At 37.9% G+C, this 19,695-nt stretch overlaps 1 protein-coding gene across 2 annotated transcripts in view; it reads left to right on the top strand.

Annotated features, from left to right (window-relative positions):
• The first annotated feature begins 6,275 nt into the window (after positions 1–6,275).
• LOC102694541 (A disintegrin and metalloproteinase with thrombospondin motifs 3) overlaps positions 6,276–19,695 on the top strand; it is a 65,672-nt gene continuing 52,252 nt past the window's right edge. Inside the window, exons 1-2 of one of the 2 annotated variants that reach the window (XM_015346215.2) lie at positions 6,276–6,575; positions 7,087–7,475. In XM_015346215.2, the coding sequence (XP_015201701.2) occupies positions 6,497–6,575; positions 7,087–7,475 (468 nt within the window). In that variant the 5' untranslated portion in view covers positions 6,276–6,496. Of the gene's footprint in view, positions 6,576–7,086; positions 7,476–19,695 lie in introns of those variants that run through there. The other variant, XM_015346217.2, reaches the window with a different exon arrangement.

The raw sequence follows: 19,695 nt of genomic DNA, 5'->3' as shown, positions 1-19,695 counted from the left end.
CCAGTAGTGGGCAAACACATAAAAATCCTCCTTGCAACTGTCCTCCCTGTGCCCTCCAGTTTAAGATATTCTTCTTACTGTTGTGCCAGTCAAGTACGAGTCTTTATAAATCTAGACACACTAGAAACCCACCGGGATTTTATTAAGGAGTGATATTCTTTTCTTTTGACAGGCTTTATTGCCTAGGCATAGATAAATCCAGTAAGTTGAAAACATTTAAGATGTAAAATACCTGGTTCTCGTGTTAAAGAAAACTCTTTCAATATAGGAACAGAGCTTCATAAGCAACTTATTATTTCTTCATATTTATTGTTATTGTCATCCTATAAAGCGCTTTGAGAAGCCACCTTTAAAGGCGCTATATAAAATAAAGTTTTTTATTATTATTATTATAACTTTAGCCCCTATTTGATTCACAGATTTCATCTTAAAGATAAACAATTTTCTAAAAAAAGACTATACAGAATACATCATGTGCCGTTTTTGGTTTAATCAAACCAGTTTTTTACAGAATTTCACCAGTATGGATCAAACTGTCCAGTGCCCTTAAAGTACAACCTCCAAAATACCATCACTCTATGGTAATTTAACCCTGGATCTTGAATTTCTCAGAGAAAACAATACTGACGAAAGTTAGTCTTCCCAACTGAATAAACTTTAGGCTATTAAAAAGAGGGGGAATAACTTTGACTTTAAGCATGGGCAACTTCTGCCAAGTACATGATGTCAACAGGCCAAGCTATGCTGGGGGAATTGCATTAGATCACTGGGAAAGTTAAACAGCCAGTTAATTACATTTTTCTTTCGATTCAGTGCTCTGACTAACAAAATCACTATACAAGAGCAAAGAGCAAGAGCAAAGGCTGCTTTAGAAAAGAATGAAACTGTGAACAATATGAAGTTTGCAACATTTGTCTTTTTTTGTGTAGAAAGATTTATTCATTTTAAATGATCAGATAAAGGACTCATTAGGAAAAAGGAATACAGGCAGCAATCTCACCCCATTCACCCACATCACTATCAGTGGTACCCCTCTCCAAGTCAACCAAGTTCCCAAATCCAAACTGTACAGCACAGACAGAAGCACTGGGAATGTTAGCAGTGGCTCTCCAGGCCCCCACTGTCCACTCACCAGTTCCATGAACTCAGGCAGTACAGCGCTCCATATTATTAATGTCATGGCAGGTCAGGATTCAGCAAAATCTGGGAAAGGGTTTTGGAGCTTCAATGTAGCATCAGCACCAATGCAGCACCAGCGTCTTTTTAGCTGCAGTCAGACAAGCCAAATTTCTACACATTTTCATTAGTCTTACTTCATATATAGAGAATCAGTTCATATACACCAAGGCTGATTCTAACATTAAAAGATTTGCTGCTGATGATTGTTGATTTGTATATTCTGTCTGCTTTCTTCAAATTTCCAAATTAAGTGACAATTGTGCATTCACATTCCACACAGCACAGCATCTGTGACACAGAGAGTCGCTCTTGTACTCTGTGCAATTGTTTCACTTTGACACCATATGTTACATAATCTAACTTGCCTTTCTAAAGGTGCTAAAACACGTTTCATTTTCAATGGAAAAAGAACATAAAAACTGTTACACGGCTTTTAATGGTTTCCATCTATTACAAACTTTTTCATCTGGAGCTGAATCCGTCATACAGCTCCCAGATCCCAATGCCTTAAAAAATCTTAATTTATTACCTGCAGCATGTGGAGAATGTAGACAATTACAGTCAGGCAGAGCACAACGGAGAGGAGCTGTGGTAAATTCCTCTGACTGCAGACATTCTGGTAATTGTTTGGGTCAGGAACAGTCAGTCTAGACCTTCCAGTTGTAAACCACAATCTTTAGGCTTGAAGGGTGATTCTAAGATAAGGCAGTGACATGGGCATGGCTTCCCTTCTCTTATCATGCCAATGTAAACCAAGACAAGACAGTTGAGTTGAAACCACCTAATTAGAAATCACTGTAATGGTTTTTTATGTATTTCCAATGTGTTTCTTGCACCTTTACCTCCAGAAAAAAAAGCAGATTCACATAACAATCCATCCGCAAAGAGCTGTCCCTTTTCTCTCCGTGTGGCACTTGGTGATCTGCCACTCAATATGGAGAAACTGCAAGGGCACCACAGAAGGAAAAAAAGGATGTATCTGAAAGCGAATACTCCCATTCCTTCCCAGTCCTGTAAAGGGAATCACAGTCTGCTGTTGACTATACTTGTGTAGAATACTGGAAGGCAAACTGCTGGATTACTGCGATTTTTGTGTCAAACCACAAAAGAAAAAGAACACAGGACCCCCCCCCAAACAACAATTTGGGTCCACACTTGTTTCATTAATTTAATTACCTGCATTGATTAAAACATTGTGTTTGTAAAAAGATGAAACCATTATTTTTATATTTTTTTCACATTCAATTAATAGACTATATAACCCCGTAGTCTGCTTATGCCTTAACTGAAATTATAAAAAAAAATATCTGAAATGGTAAATCCGGTTTAATTATTAGAATGTAATGTCCATCTCACTTCGTCACAAACTGTTTCAGCCGAATTCAGCTTATGGTCTGGGGAATACATTGCATGCATTGTGCCTTTAGCAGAGATCTCCGCCTTACTGAAACACTCTGCGGCCCTTCTGTTGACTCTCCTGCTTTGACATGGATGGTTCTGACAGTTTCTGTCATTAGGTGAGTCACGCTTTCGTTAAACATCCCCAGCAGCGTGTGGGAGATTGTTTCATACTGTACAGTCATCACACGTGGGATGGATGTTTTGAGTAATCATTGTGGTTTCAGGGCGAAAAAAGGCTGTTGATTACTTTCATACATTTAACAAAGAATTACTTCGGGACAGAAAAAAAAGATCTAGCTTGAGATGAATCAATTATTTTTGCAAATTTTGTTAACTATTCAGACCCTTAGATAGCATTAGTAGTAGACAATACCGTCAAGGAAAGTGTGGTATATTAGTGCAAAGAAAGACCATCAGCTTATATTATCCACAAATGTCATATTATGCCAAATTGTCCCCTCTTATTTGTAACCATTCTTATGTTCTTTATAATAAATGCTGTATGTTTTCCTGGCATTGACATAGATTGAGTACCTTCTTCACTGATTGCTTTCCATATGTCCTAAAGCCAAATGCAAACTGGTTCTTTAATTCACTGATGCACCTTCTTTACCATTTCACATTATCAATGGTTGAACCTATCTAAATAAAAGGGGAAATACTACAAGCTGCCTTTAAGCTTACTCAAAACTTAAAATTCTTACAACAAAAACTAAACAGAAATAAAATTAATGTTTAAGCACAAATTGCAAGGTTGGAACAACATCAAACATGGGCCAAGTCGTATCTCATCCTTCTTTTCTATTATGGGCTCTTGGAAAACAGTCAGGCTAAAAGGCTATTTCATACTGTTTATGTTCCGTGCAGCGTTTATAAATATGACTTTTGAAATTGCAAATATTTGTACAGATGGGTAAAAGCAATGCACCTTCTATAAAACACATCACTGATACTTGTCAAGCCTCGTCAAAGGTTCAGTTTGGAAACACAGAGTTATTCTCTATGCCCGCCTATTCAAGTGATTGGATAGATACAGTATTAAGACTGACATCCTCAGGATTGTCTGAACTCAATCTTCCTACAAAATGGAATTTGTGCAACCATGACTTTAGGCGAATATTTGATATTTTAAAGCACTGACACACAAATAACTTAAAAGACTAAACTTCCCTCATCCATTGCATGAATTTCAGGTACAAATGAATAGGCTGTATTTTTGTTTTTAGACTGTATTCAGATATTCTGTCTGTCACAACATACTGTATTATTGCATACAAGGTTTAATTGAATAACGTGACATTCGTTGGGTGACCTAGCAAAGGCCTTTCTGTTACACAGAATGTACTTGTAGTTCTCAAATCCTAAAGGATGTACCTTGAATGATTACTGTTCCAACTGACACTTTTCTTTGAAAACTCTGAAAGAAAAAATGCTCTGTTAGTACAACACTTACAGTACCTCAAGTGCAGCCTGTGCACTAGCTTGCTTGAAACATCTTTTACAATGCAGTTTCTTTCTTTGGCCAAGAGAGCCTACTGTATATCAGTTTTGTAAGATTCTTCTTAATATCTTACATTTCAGGAAGAGTAAGCAAAGGCTGTACTTAACATAAGTAGTTTTTCTGTTTTGTATATTTTTTAAATCATGCTCGGAGACACTATACTACACAAGACAATCACAGTAAAGCAGTGTAAAACCAAAATTTGGTGACAAAACTTCATGAAGAAAACATTAATAATACATTCTAAAACTAACTGAAAAACCACATTAGACTATGGGGAATGTTTTAATTAATCATAAATCAAAAACAAAACCTAAACATGTACGAAATGTTCTGCACACTTTATTTAGAATATCATGATGCACCAGTAGGTTCTAAGTGATGTTGGTGGATCGGTAGGTGGCTCTTTCCCCCCTGGAGCAGAATTTACAAACCATTTTCCAGGTATGGTGACTGGAGACACTGTGTTGTAGGAGATGCTGTCCTTCAGTTAAAACCACAAAAAATAGACTACTTGGCCATGAAAGGCACTGTTTGTAAGAGTGTATTAAACCTGTATCCTGGTTAAATTCCACTCTGGGCTTGCACACTGTCAACAGCACTTCAAGTGCTGAAGCAATGTCTCCACCTGGTCTGCGGTGTAGCGGCGATGTTGATGCACAATGGCTGCCACATGTCACCCAGACGACTGCTGCCTTTCACTGGGGAATGAACCTGGTCGGCTTCTATAGGTAGAGCACAGTGGCATCCTTTAGGATAAAAAAGTGTTTTATAAATCTCACGGAATTACAAATATTAACTGTAAAGGGATCACATCCATGTTTTAATGGGTCCCGCGACCCTTTGATAACCGCCGTTTGTTCTTACAGAAGGAAAGTTTTGACTGATTTGTTGAAAGTGACAGGAGGCTGAAATCATCTCTTCAACGATGTTGAGTCATTGCTATCATCCTGCCTGTGTAAGAGTGATTTAATATAGACCCTCCCATGCTTTCATACTAGAGCTCTGGAGTACAGCATTATAGGATCGGAGATGAAGTAACGCCACCTGTCGAGAACGATTATCTTTTCGGGACTGAACTTTCAGTTATAAGTGCATCTTTTTTTTCAAATATTAACCCCACTGTATATCAGAGATTAGAATTTGCCACGTTTAAGATCAGTAATGAACCCAAATCTTAAAAAAAAAAAATCTGGATGAACTGCTTTACTTGTAAAACCTCAAAGAAAATATTTGAAATGCAAAAAAGTAAATGTAGGTTTTCTTTTCGATCCACGTATGAAATATTTGACTTAAACTTACTAAAACCACCAAAAATATTTTCATTCTTAAAAAAATCTTATAAAATATCTAAAGCAATATATATGTGTTCTTTCTCGTACTGGGAAAGGATGTACCAGAATTTATTGCCAGCTCGCATGCGCAAAAAATAGACTTTCATCACATTAAAAATGAGTATGACTGTTAGCGAAAGTAAATTATAATAGCACTGTTCTTCACTTTCGGGTGAATAAGGTCTTCCAAGGCGCTGCATGACTTAAGAAGTTTCTTTTTCAGAATGGTACAAAAGTGCAGCATGCCTTATACTTCAATGGTTAAAACAAGAAAATAAACCCCCAATGTGCTAAAATGAAGTTGGCTGGTTTCTCTCTCGGTTAATCCCTTACAGGCTTTGTCTGTGCCTGTTATTGTCGTTTTCATAAAAAAAACACGATATCGCGACAGATACGGATGGACAAACTAACCGAGTTATTTTTAAGTATAAGTGGAACAGCGCGCACTTAACAACGCTAAAACTGCACCTCTGCACTCATCACTTGAAAAAGTTAATTGTACATTACAATAACCCGAAGTTGTTTCCTTACCTACTGTATCATTGGCCTTGAACTATTTTCAGAACTCTTAACGTGCGCTGCACTCTTTAAACTAAAAAAAAACTTTTAAGGACAAAAACTGCAGTCAATGCGTAATTGTGCACGGCGAGCCTCTTCAGTAAACACTGGTACCGCCACCGGTCTGTCTCTCTCTAAAAATCTACACCTACATAGTTTGCAGCAATAAAGACCCCGAAACCCAAACAGCCCCGATCTCCTGCTCACAGTGTAGACTTCACTCAACTCTGTGATTAGCTGGGGAGATGTCGTCACCAACACTGCCGACTTTTTTTCTTCCTAAATGGATGGGGCTGTCCCGGTTTATGCACAGTTCAACAGAGGCCAAAAGATTGGAACAACTTATGAATATCCGTCAGTTTAGAGTTTAGGGTGACGTTCAGAATGCTTGGCAGTTTGGCTGCAGCAGCACATTGAGAACTTTTCCTATGAACATTAACTAGGGCCAAGAAGAGTGTGCATTTCAGCAAAAAAAAAAGTGGCTGTAAATTCAAAAGAAAACGTTATTCCCGTTTGCCTCACGATGGATTGTATTTATTTTATACTGTCCTGTTTTGTTAGTTTATTATTTTTGGATTCCTGGCAAGCTGCAAAACCTTCAGGTGAGCGTTTTGCTTACTTGTTGACTGTATTTATTCCATTACAATTCGTTTTACAGTACCAACAATGTAATGCAATTAAAGTAACAGTTTTAGCTTGAGGACACCTTTCTAGAAGGTGAATGTTGGCAGGTGTTCAGGTAGTTCATTATGCATTAAAAATAAGCTGTGTGGCTTTTTGTTCTGATACCGATAAATGATTATTTTCATGAATTTAATTTTTAACAGACGTCTTACTGAGGAAGAGACTGCAACGAAAAAAAGCAAATTCGAATATTATTTACTGTTTGTAAAATTGGTAGAAGTCTAGATGCATTAATTAATAAAAGCCTGATACAGCTTTTGATCACTAATAAGGGTCATGTACCGCTTGTTATAAAACCAGTAACGTCTTTTAAGATATTTCTTAGTAAGCATATTATTTCTGCTCGGTGATGTAGAGTGCTCACTATATACTGCTGTATTAAAGTTTTTCCAATGAATGTCTGCCTGACGTGCGTGTTTTTTCCATCAGCTAATCTCTCTGGAAGTTTAAGTGAATATGGTCTTATCGTGCCGTTCAGCACCGACTCCCAGGGCCGGTATATTTCTCACGTGGTCTCAGCAGCTGGAAGTACAGGCGCCGGGTCGCCTTCCAAGAGGAGAGTGGCCCGCAGCGCCCCCGACACCCAGACATACGACTCGACGGGTGAACAGTTGTTTTTCAATGTCACCGTTTTTGGGAGGGATTTGCATTTGCGTCTAAAACCCAACAGGAGGCTTGTTGCGCCGGGGGCCTTTGTGGAATGGCAAGAAGACTTTGAAAACATTTCTAAGGGACGCGTTCATGGCGATTGCGTTTTCACTGGGGATGTAACGGACATGCCAAAGGCGACAGTGGCTATAAGCAACTGTGACGGACTGGTGAGTTTCTTCTTCATGTAAAGTTAAGATGGTAATATTGTCTCACGTATACAGAGGCAAAAACTTGCAATAACTTGGTCAAGGGAAAGACTAATCCTGCGACGTTCTTAGCTTAGGTACCCAAACGACATTCTTCTTTAAGTTACGCATCTGCGTTTTTGCCCTGCTAGCTTCGAAAGTCTTTTAATGTAGCAGAATAGCGTGCCATTGGTGTCCTTGAAAGCGACGAGGTGCGGCTATGCTGAAGCGCACAAGTCTGATTGCGACACTCCTAAAATAGTTTATCTCTTTCTCTTCGTGGAATAGTAAGTAGGTACGGTACAGATGCCAAGCATGATTACCGAACACCCAGGGTTGTCAACTGGACAGTTTGAGAAAGTACGACTTTAAGATGCCGCTTAATTATCAGAAGGCAGTATTTAAATATATCTACAGTACTGTTACGTGGGGGAAAAAAACAACGAACTCTGTCATGAATACTTTGTATTTGCTTTATCTTGCAGTTTAGCCCTATTATGAACTTGGATTCGCCTTCTGTCAGTTACGGTACATCCACTTCATTCACACGTGGTCTTTGGTAGAGGTAATGGCGATCAGCTGTTGAGATTTGATTGCTAGAAAGTTTGGCCGACAACAAGAGAATAAACCAATTACGTAATTCCACTTCCTTAACACTTTCACGTTTCGGTATGGAGGCAATATGCAAGCCCCATCCTGTCTCAAAGTGTCCAGTTGATCTTGGGCCAATTGGCAACCCTACCTACCTCCAAAGTATAATTATTAATTAAGGAATGAGAATTGTCTTGTGTCTGATTTTGTCCTGCATTTCATTCGGAACTAATTAATGCTGGTAGTTCAAAAGAATTTTATTCTGCCCAGGGAGCCTTTGAGAAGACAAAAGCACAGTCCCAGTGATTAGTACTGAGGTTATGAGAGCCAGCACAATAATGAAGGAAACAGTAGCCACATGCTGTCTGGTAAATCTGGTTTTGTGTGCTGATTGGCTTTCTTCTGGAAAAGGGGTGTGACCTGCAAACCGTGCCAATTGCCTGTGCAGCGTCTGAATGTGACGTCATTGTCACAAATTGTGGTCTTCATATTAGGTCTCGTTTTGACACCGAGGAGTTGAAGCTGTACCGAAGCTGTGTTTAAACAAATTCTGTCTAAAACTTAACTCAGGTCTAACAGAAATGCGAGGAGCAAATACTGAGCATCTACAGTTACAGAACTTGTAATTCTGAGGTCAGGCCAGTATTATGTCTGTTTTACGAACTATGCACTCTCAGCAGATATTTCATCCTAAATAAGTCACCTTTTTTCAATCTGCTTTTCTGCTGTTACTGTTTTTTGAGTTTTTATGGGTCTTCAGGAAAGAATGGTTTAAATATTTAGTGTGAGATAATGCCAGAAAGACAGGATTTGCCATTTGCCAGTGTTTTTTTTCTGCCAAAATGTTTGACTGGCAAGCTCTAATAGCATGCACTATTGTTAGAGAAAATCTATAAAAGGCTGCCAAGATCTAATCAGGAAGTCATCATTTGAATTTGATGACCTTAGGCTTTCATTTGGACTGTATGACATTTGTGGAGATTTTACAACTGCGAAGGAACACAAAACCTTTGCAGGAAAAGAAAAACAAGGTTGATACGAAATGAAACTACTGTATAATTAGGTGTCTTCCATATCTCATATATCGATGTTATAATAAAATATTTCCAGAGTTGTTTTAGTTTCTTTAAAGGCATCCAGACAAGAATCCTCAATCTAACCTCCTCAGGTTCTTCATTTCTGAAAGCTAACATTGAACACTGGGGTTGTCTCACTCTTCAAACAAAGCTGTAATGATACTTTGAAGCAGGTGGAAAAGTGTCTGTTAATTTATACAGCTTTCTGTCTAAAAAGTGGAATTCTGAAAGAACTTTCAGGGTCTGCTGGAGCTACAGTATCTTCCTCTATGTGTTGTGTTCAGTTTTTTCCCCACAGGTTCCATAGCCTTGATCACTTGCATCAGAACAGCATTTGAGGGTTTGTCTTGAAAACCACTTTCATGGCGCTCAAAATCAGGAGGTCTGAGTTGCTTAGTGACAATTTACTTCTAGTGCGTTTCAGAAAGCCCCACAGATGGGGGCAGCTGATTGTACCTTAAAGGTAATAACAACCTTTAACAACCCCTTGGAAAACAAATGGTCCAAAATCAGTCCAGGATAAGCGTTCTGTGGGAATCCACTACTGTGGATCGAGGTTGGTTTAAATGTGGTTTGTGCTTCGGACACCTCAGGGACTATGTTGTGGTTAAATTGTATTGCTTTACATTCATTGAAATGTGCAAGGTTAAAAATATATGCTTCATGCTAAATGGAGATTCAAAACTAGAGATAATAGTATAAAGAAACGAGCTCACTGGCTCTAAATTTGGTGTGGTGGATTATCCAATTTAGTCACATGTCTCTGCAATGAGTTTTCATGAAGATGAAATTCAAGAACAAATATGTCAATATATTGTTAATGTAGGTATTTGATTTGCTCATTTGGTGGCTGTTCTTAATTCTTGTAGGATAAAGCTTTTTAGTAGATAAAAAATATGCCAGTGGTCAAGGATATTTGTGCCACAACAGAAATATGATCACCTGTGCTATGAAATAAAGGCCTATATTGTTTCTTTTCTTTCAAGAACCGCCTGTAGATGTTTGACAACTTTGAAACTTGAAACCTCTTCAAAAACGAATCTTGTCACCCCAGAAAGAGCTGAGAATGCCAAGAGCAGGCATGGAATTGTAATTAAAATGCCTTTTGAATCAGTGACCTTTTCAACCACATCCAAGGACAAAATAAAGCACCACTAATGGTATGTCCATTCTTAAACCACCTTATCCCTTGAGAATTTTAGGGAAAAGAGTATCTGAAAAAGCAGTAGATCATGAGAAATTATCTGTTCAATCTAAACAAATAACTGATAGATGCCACCTGGTTTCCAGTCCACAAACCTATAACCTTCATGAACTCAGACAGACAGTAGTAGGCCTATTTATTTTGCTAAATTATAGTAATCATTTATTTAATTATAATGTTGACTAGCTTTATGGTGATAATTTATGGTTTATGGTGATATGGTCATTTATTTTGGTGATGGGGTGAAGAGTCAGTTTTCTTAGGGTTCAGGAAAGGAAAAGCCAAGGTGGTACTGTAATGACATGTGCTGGTACTAATTTAGCTAAGTTTATTTTAAAAGAGTTTATATTTGTTTTAACATTGGAAGTCTGTTGCAGTTTTCAGACGTTAATGAGAACAATCAGGCTAAAGTTTTCCTTTCCTGGACGCTGATGTAGCCTGGCCGTCGTGTAATCCATGCTACACAACTAGGCAGTGTCTGTAAGCAGCATACGGTGTCTTATTTAACTGCGTCAGTTTAGCCTGTAGGCATTTAGACCTGCATAAGAACTATTGTTTTTTCAGAAGCAAGCATAAGTTTACCAGTGTTACACAGACACCCAGGCAAACAATGAAAACATTCACTCAGGAGTCATTCAGTGGCCCTGGAGGTAAGAGGTGCTAGCCACACTGGACAATGCCATCCTGTGTACCAACATTCACCCCTTCAGCACCATCCGATCCTATCGGAGGCCACACATGAAACACTCTTAAGGTTTCTCAAGACCAGCCCTTAAACCTTGTCATGGTTTTCAAGCCCCAAAAAGTTAAGATTTGTTAAATAAGGACCCTTTTTAAGGACCATGTTTGAACCTGGTAGAGAATCCCGCCCCTGCAAAAAGAGAAAATAAAAGTGACTTTTCAAGGAAAGAATGAATATGTTTGCTAATTGACTCAGCTGTAGTGACATATTTGGCATATTCTCTTGTGATGCCAAGGGGCGCCTATTGTCCTTAATGACCAAAGGTAGTTCAAAGAATGTGAAACACAAGTCCCATCGATTTATTTTTTTCAGGAACCTTGTTTTTCTTGGTATGAATGTACAGCAAATGTAGTACGTTTATTTCCTTTAAAATAAAGGAAAAGTTTTACTTTAAGAGAGTTAAGACATTGCTCATAGCCCTCTTAAAACCTTTAATTACAAATATAGGGATAAGGAGGTCTTGGTTCAGAATGAACAACATTTTCAAACTGTTGGAGAAGATCGTGCATCTTAATTGAGATTTTTAATCAACCTTTTGCTCAGTTGAATATTTTTATTACTACATATAAAAGGATAAGAGAGGGGTGCCATGTCACTGTGTGGGCTGCGATGGAGCAAGAAGAGGTTGTAGAGAAAAGAAAGAAGAAAAGCACAAAATATGAGCTGTAGAGAATGAAGAAACATAAGAACAAGAGCTGGAGATTGAGGCTGGGTACAGGAGGTGAGAAGTAGGTTGAAAGAGATGGAAATCAGGGAAATTAATTCCAGGGAACATGTGACAGGCTGGAATCTGGAAACGATTGGAGAGATTTAGAAAGAATCGGCTCGACATTTGAGAGCTGAGGGAAGGTGTAAACCTAGTTTCAGGATAATTTTGACTTCTGATGTATTTCTTGAATCCCGTGAAAGACAACGGACAGAACGGTCACTGTAGTGGTGACCGGGAGAAGTGAAGTGGGGGCACTATGAGTTTGGAGAGATCTATTATATGATAATCACTGCTCTGACGTGGACCCTGAAATGGTCGACCAGCCTTCCTGTTTCGCCAGTGTAAATGACTGGGCACTTTCTACAAGAGATGCAATCAATATTGTTGAACAAACATGATGCCCTCCAGTTGATTTTGAACTGATCACCGAGGCATGTATACAGTCTGTATCCTACTGTATAAGTATATGTCCAAGTAATAGGTTTATTCCATGCTGAAAAGAGAAGAAGAAAAGAGAAGAAAGAAGAAGGCTCCACGGCTGAAAAGTTGTGTTTTCTGTCTTCTCTTCAGCATGGAATAAACCTAATACTTGTTCCTTTACAGCCTACGCATGCTGATGCAGCTCCCCACCTGAACTACGGTAACTACAGTATATGTACAGCAGGTAACATGGCAGCTTCTGGTGCAGCACAATGTCCAGTCATGGACGATGGCTGTGTGCGTTTTCATGGAACTGTGGAGAAGAGGGCGCCTAGATTAGGTGGTCGGCAGTATGGGATGATTGCTTGGTCTCGAAATAGGGTTCCAGTTGAAAAGCCATCCCAGAAACCGGTTTTGTTTGAAGACTTTGGGAATAGGAAGGATGTTGAGGTAGAATGGAATAACAATTGTAATGTGATGTGGAAATTGTTTATTTGGAGTTTTTAGGGTTTGGTTTTGGAAGTCAGTCTCATTGTTACATAAACGACAAGCCTAAGGAAGTATGAGAAAGGAAGAGAGTGTTTAATATGTTGGGTTTGGAAGACGCTGTAAAAGACAGGTCATCATCAATTAGTGGGAGTGCAATACCCAGAAATCATGGCCCCGTGTAATTAAAAAAGAAACATAGTTCTAGAACAATACAAAGGAGAGTCTAGATGGAAAGCTTTGAGAAGGAAAAATCAATAGTCCTTTCAGTCAGAAATTGTGGGGAAAAATTCACAACAGGTTCAAATGATGGACAGGACCAGTTGTTTCGAAAACTAGGTTCTGTTTCTCTCACCATCTTCAGCTGAGTCCATTCATTCATTAACATAGCCTGTTCCAAAAGCACAGGGCAGTACAGCAAGGCCTTACACTGAATACTAATGGGAAACTGAGACAATAATTATTGATTGTGGCAGCATGTTTCAGTTATAGGAAAAAAAATCAATAGACATCCTTTCACTCATGCGGTAAATCCCCAGTAGTGAATCTGCTTTAGTGATGGAATACTGAAGACTGAAAATTGTCATAGATCAAGCATGCGTTTAATTGCTCATATAGAAAACAAGTAAAAGGAAGAACTGTATTTTACTATTACATGTCTAATACATGTAATACCTGTACATGGAGTCTGGGTAACACCCCAAGACCAAAAGTAAGTTCCAGAAAGAGAATTAAACTCATTCTGTACTGATCCCAAGGATTAAGTGTTCTCTGTTATTTCTCTTTTTACAGGCCTCTTGCTGAAATTATGAGTCCTTTATTCTTATAAGGACAGCAATATGAATGGAGAGTGAATTTTGCACAGCACACCCAGGGGGGATAGATTTTTATTTCTTTACTGGGGTAACTGAAATATGGATTTATGCTGACCTCAGCTCTTGTACTTGCTATGCAGATTTATTGACTGTCAAAATCACTCAAATCTAAAAGCTGTCTAATGTACTGTGTTTCCTGCCTTGTTGAGGTCCTGCTGCGAATGAATGGACAGTACGACAGATATTGATTGCTCCATGGGACAGATGTGGCTTGTTGGAGTATGTCTTAAGGCACATCTGGCGGTCTACAAATTGAATTGTGTTTCTGTGACTAATTCAAAATCAAAACTGCAGATGCTTGTACTGTACATCAGACGTGAATATGATCTACAAGAACAGTTATTGTCTGAACTACTCTGCTACTATATGGGAGTGTATTGTACTGTCAGTGCTCTCTCTCCTTTGGAATTGCTCCTAATTGGAATTGCTGGATCATACCTATTGCAGCAGACACATTAGTTGCTGCTATATTGTCAAAATGTTTTTAAATAGAATAATTTTAACTCTTTACAGTAGCAGGGCAGATTTTCATGTTGGATGGCAAACAATGTGATTACTGTAGATTATTTGCTTCCTGCTGCATTAAACAAATACACATAAAGCTCAAACCAAGATTATAAAAGTTAAAAGCAATATGATAAACGCAAGTTTGCAAAGCAAGACGTTGAGACCATTACACTTTGATAATCTAACATAATTGTTCACTGTTCATCAAGACAATGTTGCTGCTGGTCTATCTACTTTTGAATCATTATACAGCACCTTTTTGTATGATCTGCCTTGCAATTTCTGGTTGGTGAATGAAACTGATTCTGATTCCTCACACTCTCTCAAGGTCTGTCACTCCCTGTAATTGCTATTTTGAAGAACCCTGCATGCCCTCAACATTTGAGAATGATAAAACATGAAAAAGGCCTAGGCTTTGTTTTTCTTTTTAGAAATAGTGTTGGCAATTGCATTATTAAAAAAAAGAAATCTGTTTCTTTTTTTGTTTTAACTGGAGTAATTTTGCTTTGGAAGATTACTGAGGGCAGTACAGTAAATTGTATATATTATGGGGTGTTTATGAGAGAGAAAGATAAATTAAGAACATAGTGTTCTGGTTTCCAGCTGCAGGTAAAAGAAAACTGAAGGTTGTTTGGTATAAAGGGCAGTTCTCTGCTTTGTAGCTCTGACAGAAGGGTGTTATTTTGAAAAGGGTTGCTTTGGTGTCTGTATGAAAGCACTACTGAATCTGTGTATTATTAGTTAGGTGGAGATTTCTATCATCTCTCAACAATGTCTTCTGCAATCATATTGGAGAGCCCTCAGCTAGGAGAGATCTTTGATCCTCACTGATTTGACTTGTTCCCTGGAACAGTCGGCCAGATATTGTTCTGATGTAATCTGCCTTCACTTTAATGGGTGACAGGGCAGGACAACGTCATTGAACATGTTATAGCCAGCCAGTTTTAATTAGTTTACCTAGGATTCAGATGAAGAAGAGTGATTGATGTAGAATCACTGTCCACTGTCCTGGATCCCTGTCTACTCCTAGAGCAGCAAGATAGCACCATATGGACCATGGTTTAGATAGCAACTGACTGCTACTCTTCCCAAACAAATCACACAGGATTTTCTATCAATATCTGGATAGGCAGGAGAGGATGGTAAGCTACAGAGGGATACACAAATACAGTGTGAAAGAACAGTACAAATACAGTGTGATAGAAACATCAAATAAAAAGAATGAGAAAAAGAGAAATGAGGTGATGAAAAAAACAGAAATCACCACTACTTCAGTCATTGTTTCCAGTTTTGAAACGAATGATGTCATTTGAATCACGTTGTCATCAGTACTGAAGGGATTAGAAGTGATTATGACAGTGTTTAGTATTGTAGCTGAAGTCATGACAAATCACTCAAGATTATCTTTTGAAAAAACATTGATTTTATCAAAGCATAGAGCAGGAGTTCAAAAGTTTCTCTGTGACATATTAAACTTTACACATACATATGGCATGATGTTATTCTGGCAGGATATCAGCATATTCTGCTCAAATTTACACCATGGTGTTACAATATGTGTGTTATGGCTTATGAGCATCAACAAGTTTGCTCAAAATTCACTCATCAATTCCTAATGATAACTGTACAGTGATGATAATGTGATCCATCAGATGTGATAGCCTCATTGTTAGGTGTTCCTTCTCATGAGCACAATCAGTTGATCTCTAAGTAGCTATAAAGCTAAAATGCCACATTTTGTAATACAATATTTTACATCTATTAGGATTACCAAGTGCCTTATGACAAAACAACAAATTCTTCATTAGAATATCACATTAAAATCATTTTTTTATTACCACAGAACAACACTTAGTCAAAAGAGAAGAACAATGTAGAGTATCTAAGACTTAGACAGCAGTATTACAGCTTAGGTACGGTAGGTATCAGGTCAAACCAGGGAAACAAAGTTGAATCCTTGCCTTAAAGGAATGTTTTCCATTGTTAAGTTAAAGGAACACAAGAGAATGTGAGGGAACTTGATTCCAGTGCTCAGAATCGTCAAATGCATTCACATAGTCAACCCAATGGACTTCTTCTAGGTGAAGCGACACACAAACAAGAGCACAGTGATAACTGAGAAGATGTGCATTAGAGACTAAACAAGAACACATTTCAGCACAAAGGCTTGTGGGAGTCTAGAACATGCTATTCAGCCATGTTGAAGCTGTGTTGAAGCTGAGAAAGTGGATTCCTTCAATAATTTTTTAATCATTCACCTAATAATTTATGTCCTTATAATGTATACTTCAAAAGGTGGGTCAACACATTACTGTGTTGCTGGGCAGGAGACTTTTCTCTTGGTATTAGAACATTTATTACACAAATGCCAATATGCAAATTTATGCTGATGAACAAGTACTTTCACAGACATGACTTACAAATGGTCGTGTAAAAAAATCACAGATGTATGAAGCTTGGGTGTGTGTGCGCCTGCAGTATTAATCTTTTGGAGGCCCACCAGCTCCACATGCACCTCAGTGGTATAAAGCTAGTACCACAGGTGTTTCCAATTCAACTGATTGACTTCACTTACATTGCCACAACCAGAACAAACACAAATCCTTATGTACAGTGGCAGGGCATCAAAACATGGGAGAAACTCTGGATACATTTACAATAACTCCTATAACATAATTCTCAGAAATCTCTTGGCTCAGGGTCTATCCTATGAGCTCTCTGTCTTAAAACATATTTTTGCTTCTCACACTTTGATCACTGCATCATTTATTAGCATTTCCTAATTTTCAGTCACTTTTAACATATCTAGACAGGAGACAGAGGAGTCTTAGCATGATCTTTTGTGAACACTGAATGAGATTCTGAGAACTTACTTTGATTTTTTATTTAAACTTTATGAACAAAGAAAACATGCTCAGGTATTAATGTTTTTTGCACAGTAAAGTCTACACAATAAACCTGAATAATTAAAACCCTCACTCAGCATTTTATTACATTTTATTCTTGTTCCTAGTTAAGTTGTTGTCACCTGCCCCTGCTGACTGAAAGACACATCGGCAGGGAAGTAACAAGTGACTTTGATGTTTAATTAGACATCTGATTTATTTGTTTTTTTATTGCATCATTACCACCTTGCCTGTTGCACTAAGGATATGTGAGAAAGATATGTGCAGGGCGTACCTCTGCTGTCCCGTGGCTAAGTGTTTGTGGGAAGTTTTCCAAATTGAACAGTGTTGAGTTGATTGAGTGGGGAGCTTGAAATTTGATCCCTACTTAGCAGACCTCTGTGAGACTTTCCCATTAAAACCCGTGTAGACTGTACATAAAATGCAATAATGAATAGTTCACACTTTTCTTACCATGGCTAACCCCAGAGAGAGCTTGATTGTGCAAACCTGGTGGTTTCAGGGACATGTTGTTTTATGTATTTCAAATGAATACTTTCTAATTATTTTTTATGGGCTCGTCAGCTGCAACATCTGTGTCAGAACAGCTGTGCGTCTGAGGAATCCAACAGTACACTTTGTTAACCCTTGAAGTAGTGCTCCTCACTTGCTTTTCAAATAGAATCGTGACTTTTAAAATATTTTCCAACTTGATGCATTTGGAAGCGGTTGGATATTAGTGTGCTGTGTACGTAGATGAAAAGGACAGAACACAATATCATGCCCCACTGTGCCCTCTCATTTGTAGCTCAAATGCATACTAGGCTCATTGTTACTACTGCTTAACTCCAAGACTCTAGTCATAGAGTTTAACATTTTAAAGTCATTATTTTAATGAAATGGTCTAATTAAACCATCATCATCTAGGGATGTTGCATTGGATGAAAGCTGTCATAAATGGCACAAGAATAGAATGCCTTTGAATACAAAAGAAAGGAAAATGTATTCTTTCCCTGAGCTACTTGGAGAATGTTCAACAGATGTTATTTTTCTTTCTCAGGTGATGAGTTGTGAGACAGCGCAGTCTTGAGAACTCTGAGGTGTATTGGTAGATACTGTACCTTTATGGACCAATAAATTGAATGTGTTCTACTGAAGAAGAAACAGGCACAGCCCAGCTCTATATTCGAATATTTGCTTTGTTCTTGAGTGTAGGAGTACTTCTGTTAGGAGGACAGGCACTAACTGTAGGAATCCTCATGTTAAATGTTTCTGTCATTTGAGCTCCTGTTTGACAGTGTTCTGACTTCAAAAGCTTAAAAAATGACAGACAAAAAACTTTAAGCAAATCTCTGTACCACATTTTCCCTTTATTCTATGTTCATATATTCAGATCAGTGCTGTTTTTTGGACAGCTTGTCATAGGCATTGCTTTTATAGCTTCATACTGAAATACTGAAATCATTTATTGGCGTCTCTGCTGAAGGGTTAAACCATTCCAATAGGATCGTGCAGCTTCAAATGTGACTTTATTTTCAAGCAGACATGCAGAAACTAGGAATAGAGTATTTATAAAAGTTGAAGGTGTGTTTTAATATTTTTCGAATCTCATACTGTAAGTTATGATACATACCAGTTAATTTGAAATGGCACAACCTGGGTTTAGTAATAATAATTGTTCTTGTTTTAAGATAACGTTACTGTCTTGGACTAATGACCAGTCTGTTTGATAAGGATACAATATATTTATGCAATATTTTTAACAAATAAGAACGCATAAACAGAAAATAAAAACAACATTTCACTGTTGGTTTATGAAGGCCAGCAATTTTTGTGAGATGTAGTCATTTCTAAAGCAGTTCTTCTTCAAAGATATGGGAACATGTAGTGTCCAGCTAGCTTGATCCGGAGTGAAATGTTTTTAGAATGGTGCATTGCAGAATGCATTTGGAAGAAGTTTAGAATTCTGTTTGTCTGCACTTAGAATACTTCCTGGCTATATAAACTTGATATAGTTCTGAAATCCGAAACAAGGCTTTCTATTTATATTTTACAGACGAAGGCAGGCTGATGGAAACACACTCTATAGGGGAAGCATCAGCCGTCTATTTCAAATTGAAGTTCAGTGGGTGGTTGACAGACATTCAAAAGGTCTTGTCTCTAATCTGCAACTTGTTAAATGGGTCAGAATATCAGAGAAAAAAGTGGTGTTGCAGGATTGTGCAATGCTATTATTTTTAGGGAAAAATGCATGTGTTTTTATAATATTCAGCACTGATTTTGTTTTGAAATAAAACCGTTGGATGATAGTAATGTACTGTTATAGTAATAGTAAGATACTTTAATTCACACTCAGGGTTGTATGACAGAGTTTAATACAGAAGATTAATAGAAAGTAAAGGAAATGGATTTAGTTGTAAGTTTAAATGGAACATGGAAGTTTCAAACTAGAATGAGTTTTTCTGTTCTGTTTGATGCACTTACTGACTATAAGTAGATGTGTAGTGTGCAAATGTTAAAATTTGCTCTGTGGCAGGGAACAGAAATTAAATGTGTCTCACACTCCAGGATGGTGCACTCTTATCTTTGTTGAAAATATGTGTAGGCATATTAAAGCTTTTGGGCATTTTATTTGTGTTTGGTTGATTCATTTGCTGTTAGTGCCATATGTTGTGAATTGCATTTCATGCAATTCACAACATATGGA

The sequence above is a fragment of the Lepisosteus oculatus genome, chromosome 4 (assembly GCF_040954835.1).
Source record: "Lepisosteus oculatus isolate fLepOcu1 chromosome 4, fLepOcu1.hap2, whole genome shotgun sequence".
Lineage (NCBI taxonomy): Eukaryota > Metazoa > Chordata > Actinopteri > Semionotiformes > Lepisosteidae > Lepisosteus > Lepisosteus oculatus.
This window is presented reverse-complemented; position numbering and strand designations above follow the sequence as displayed.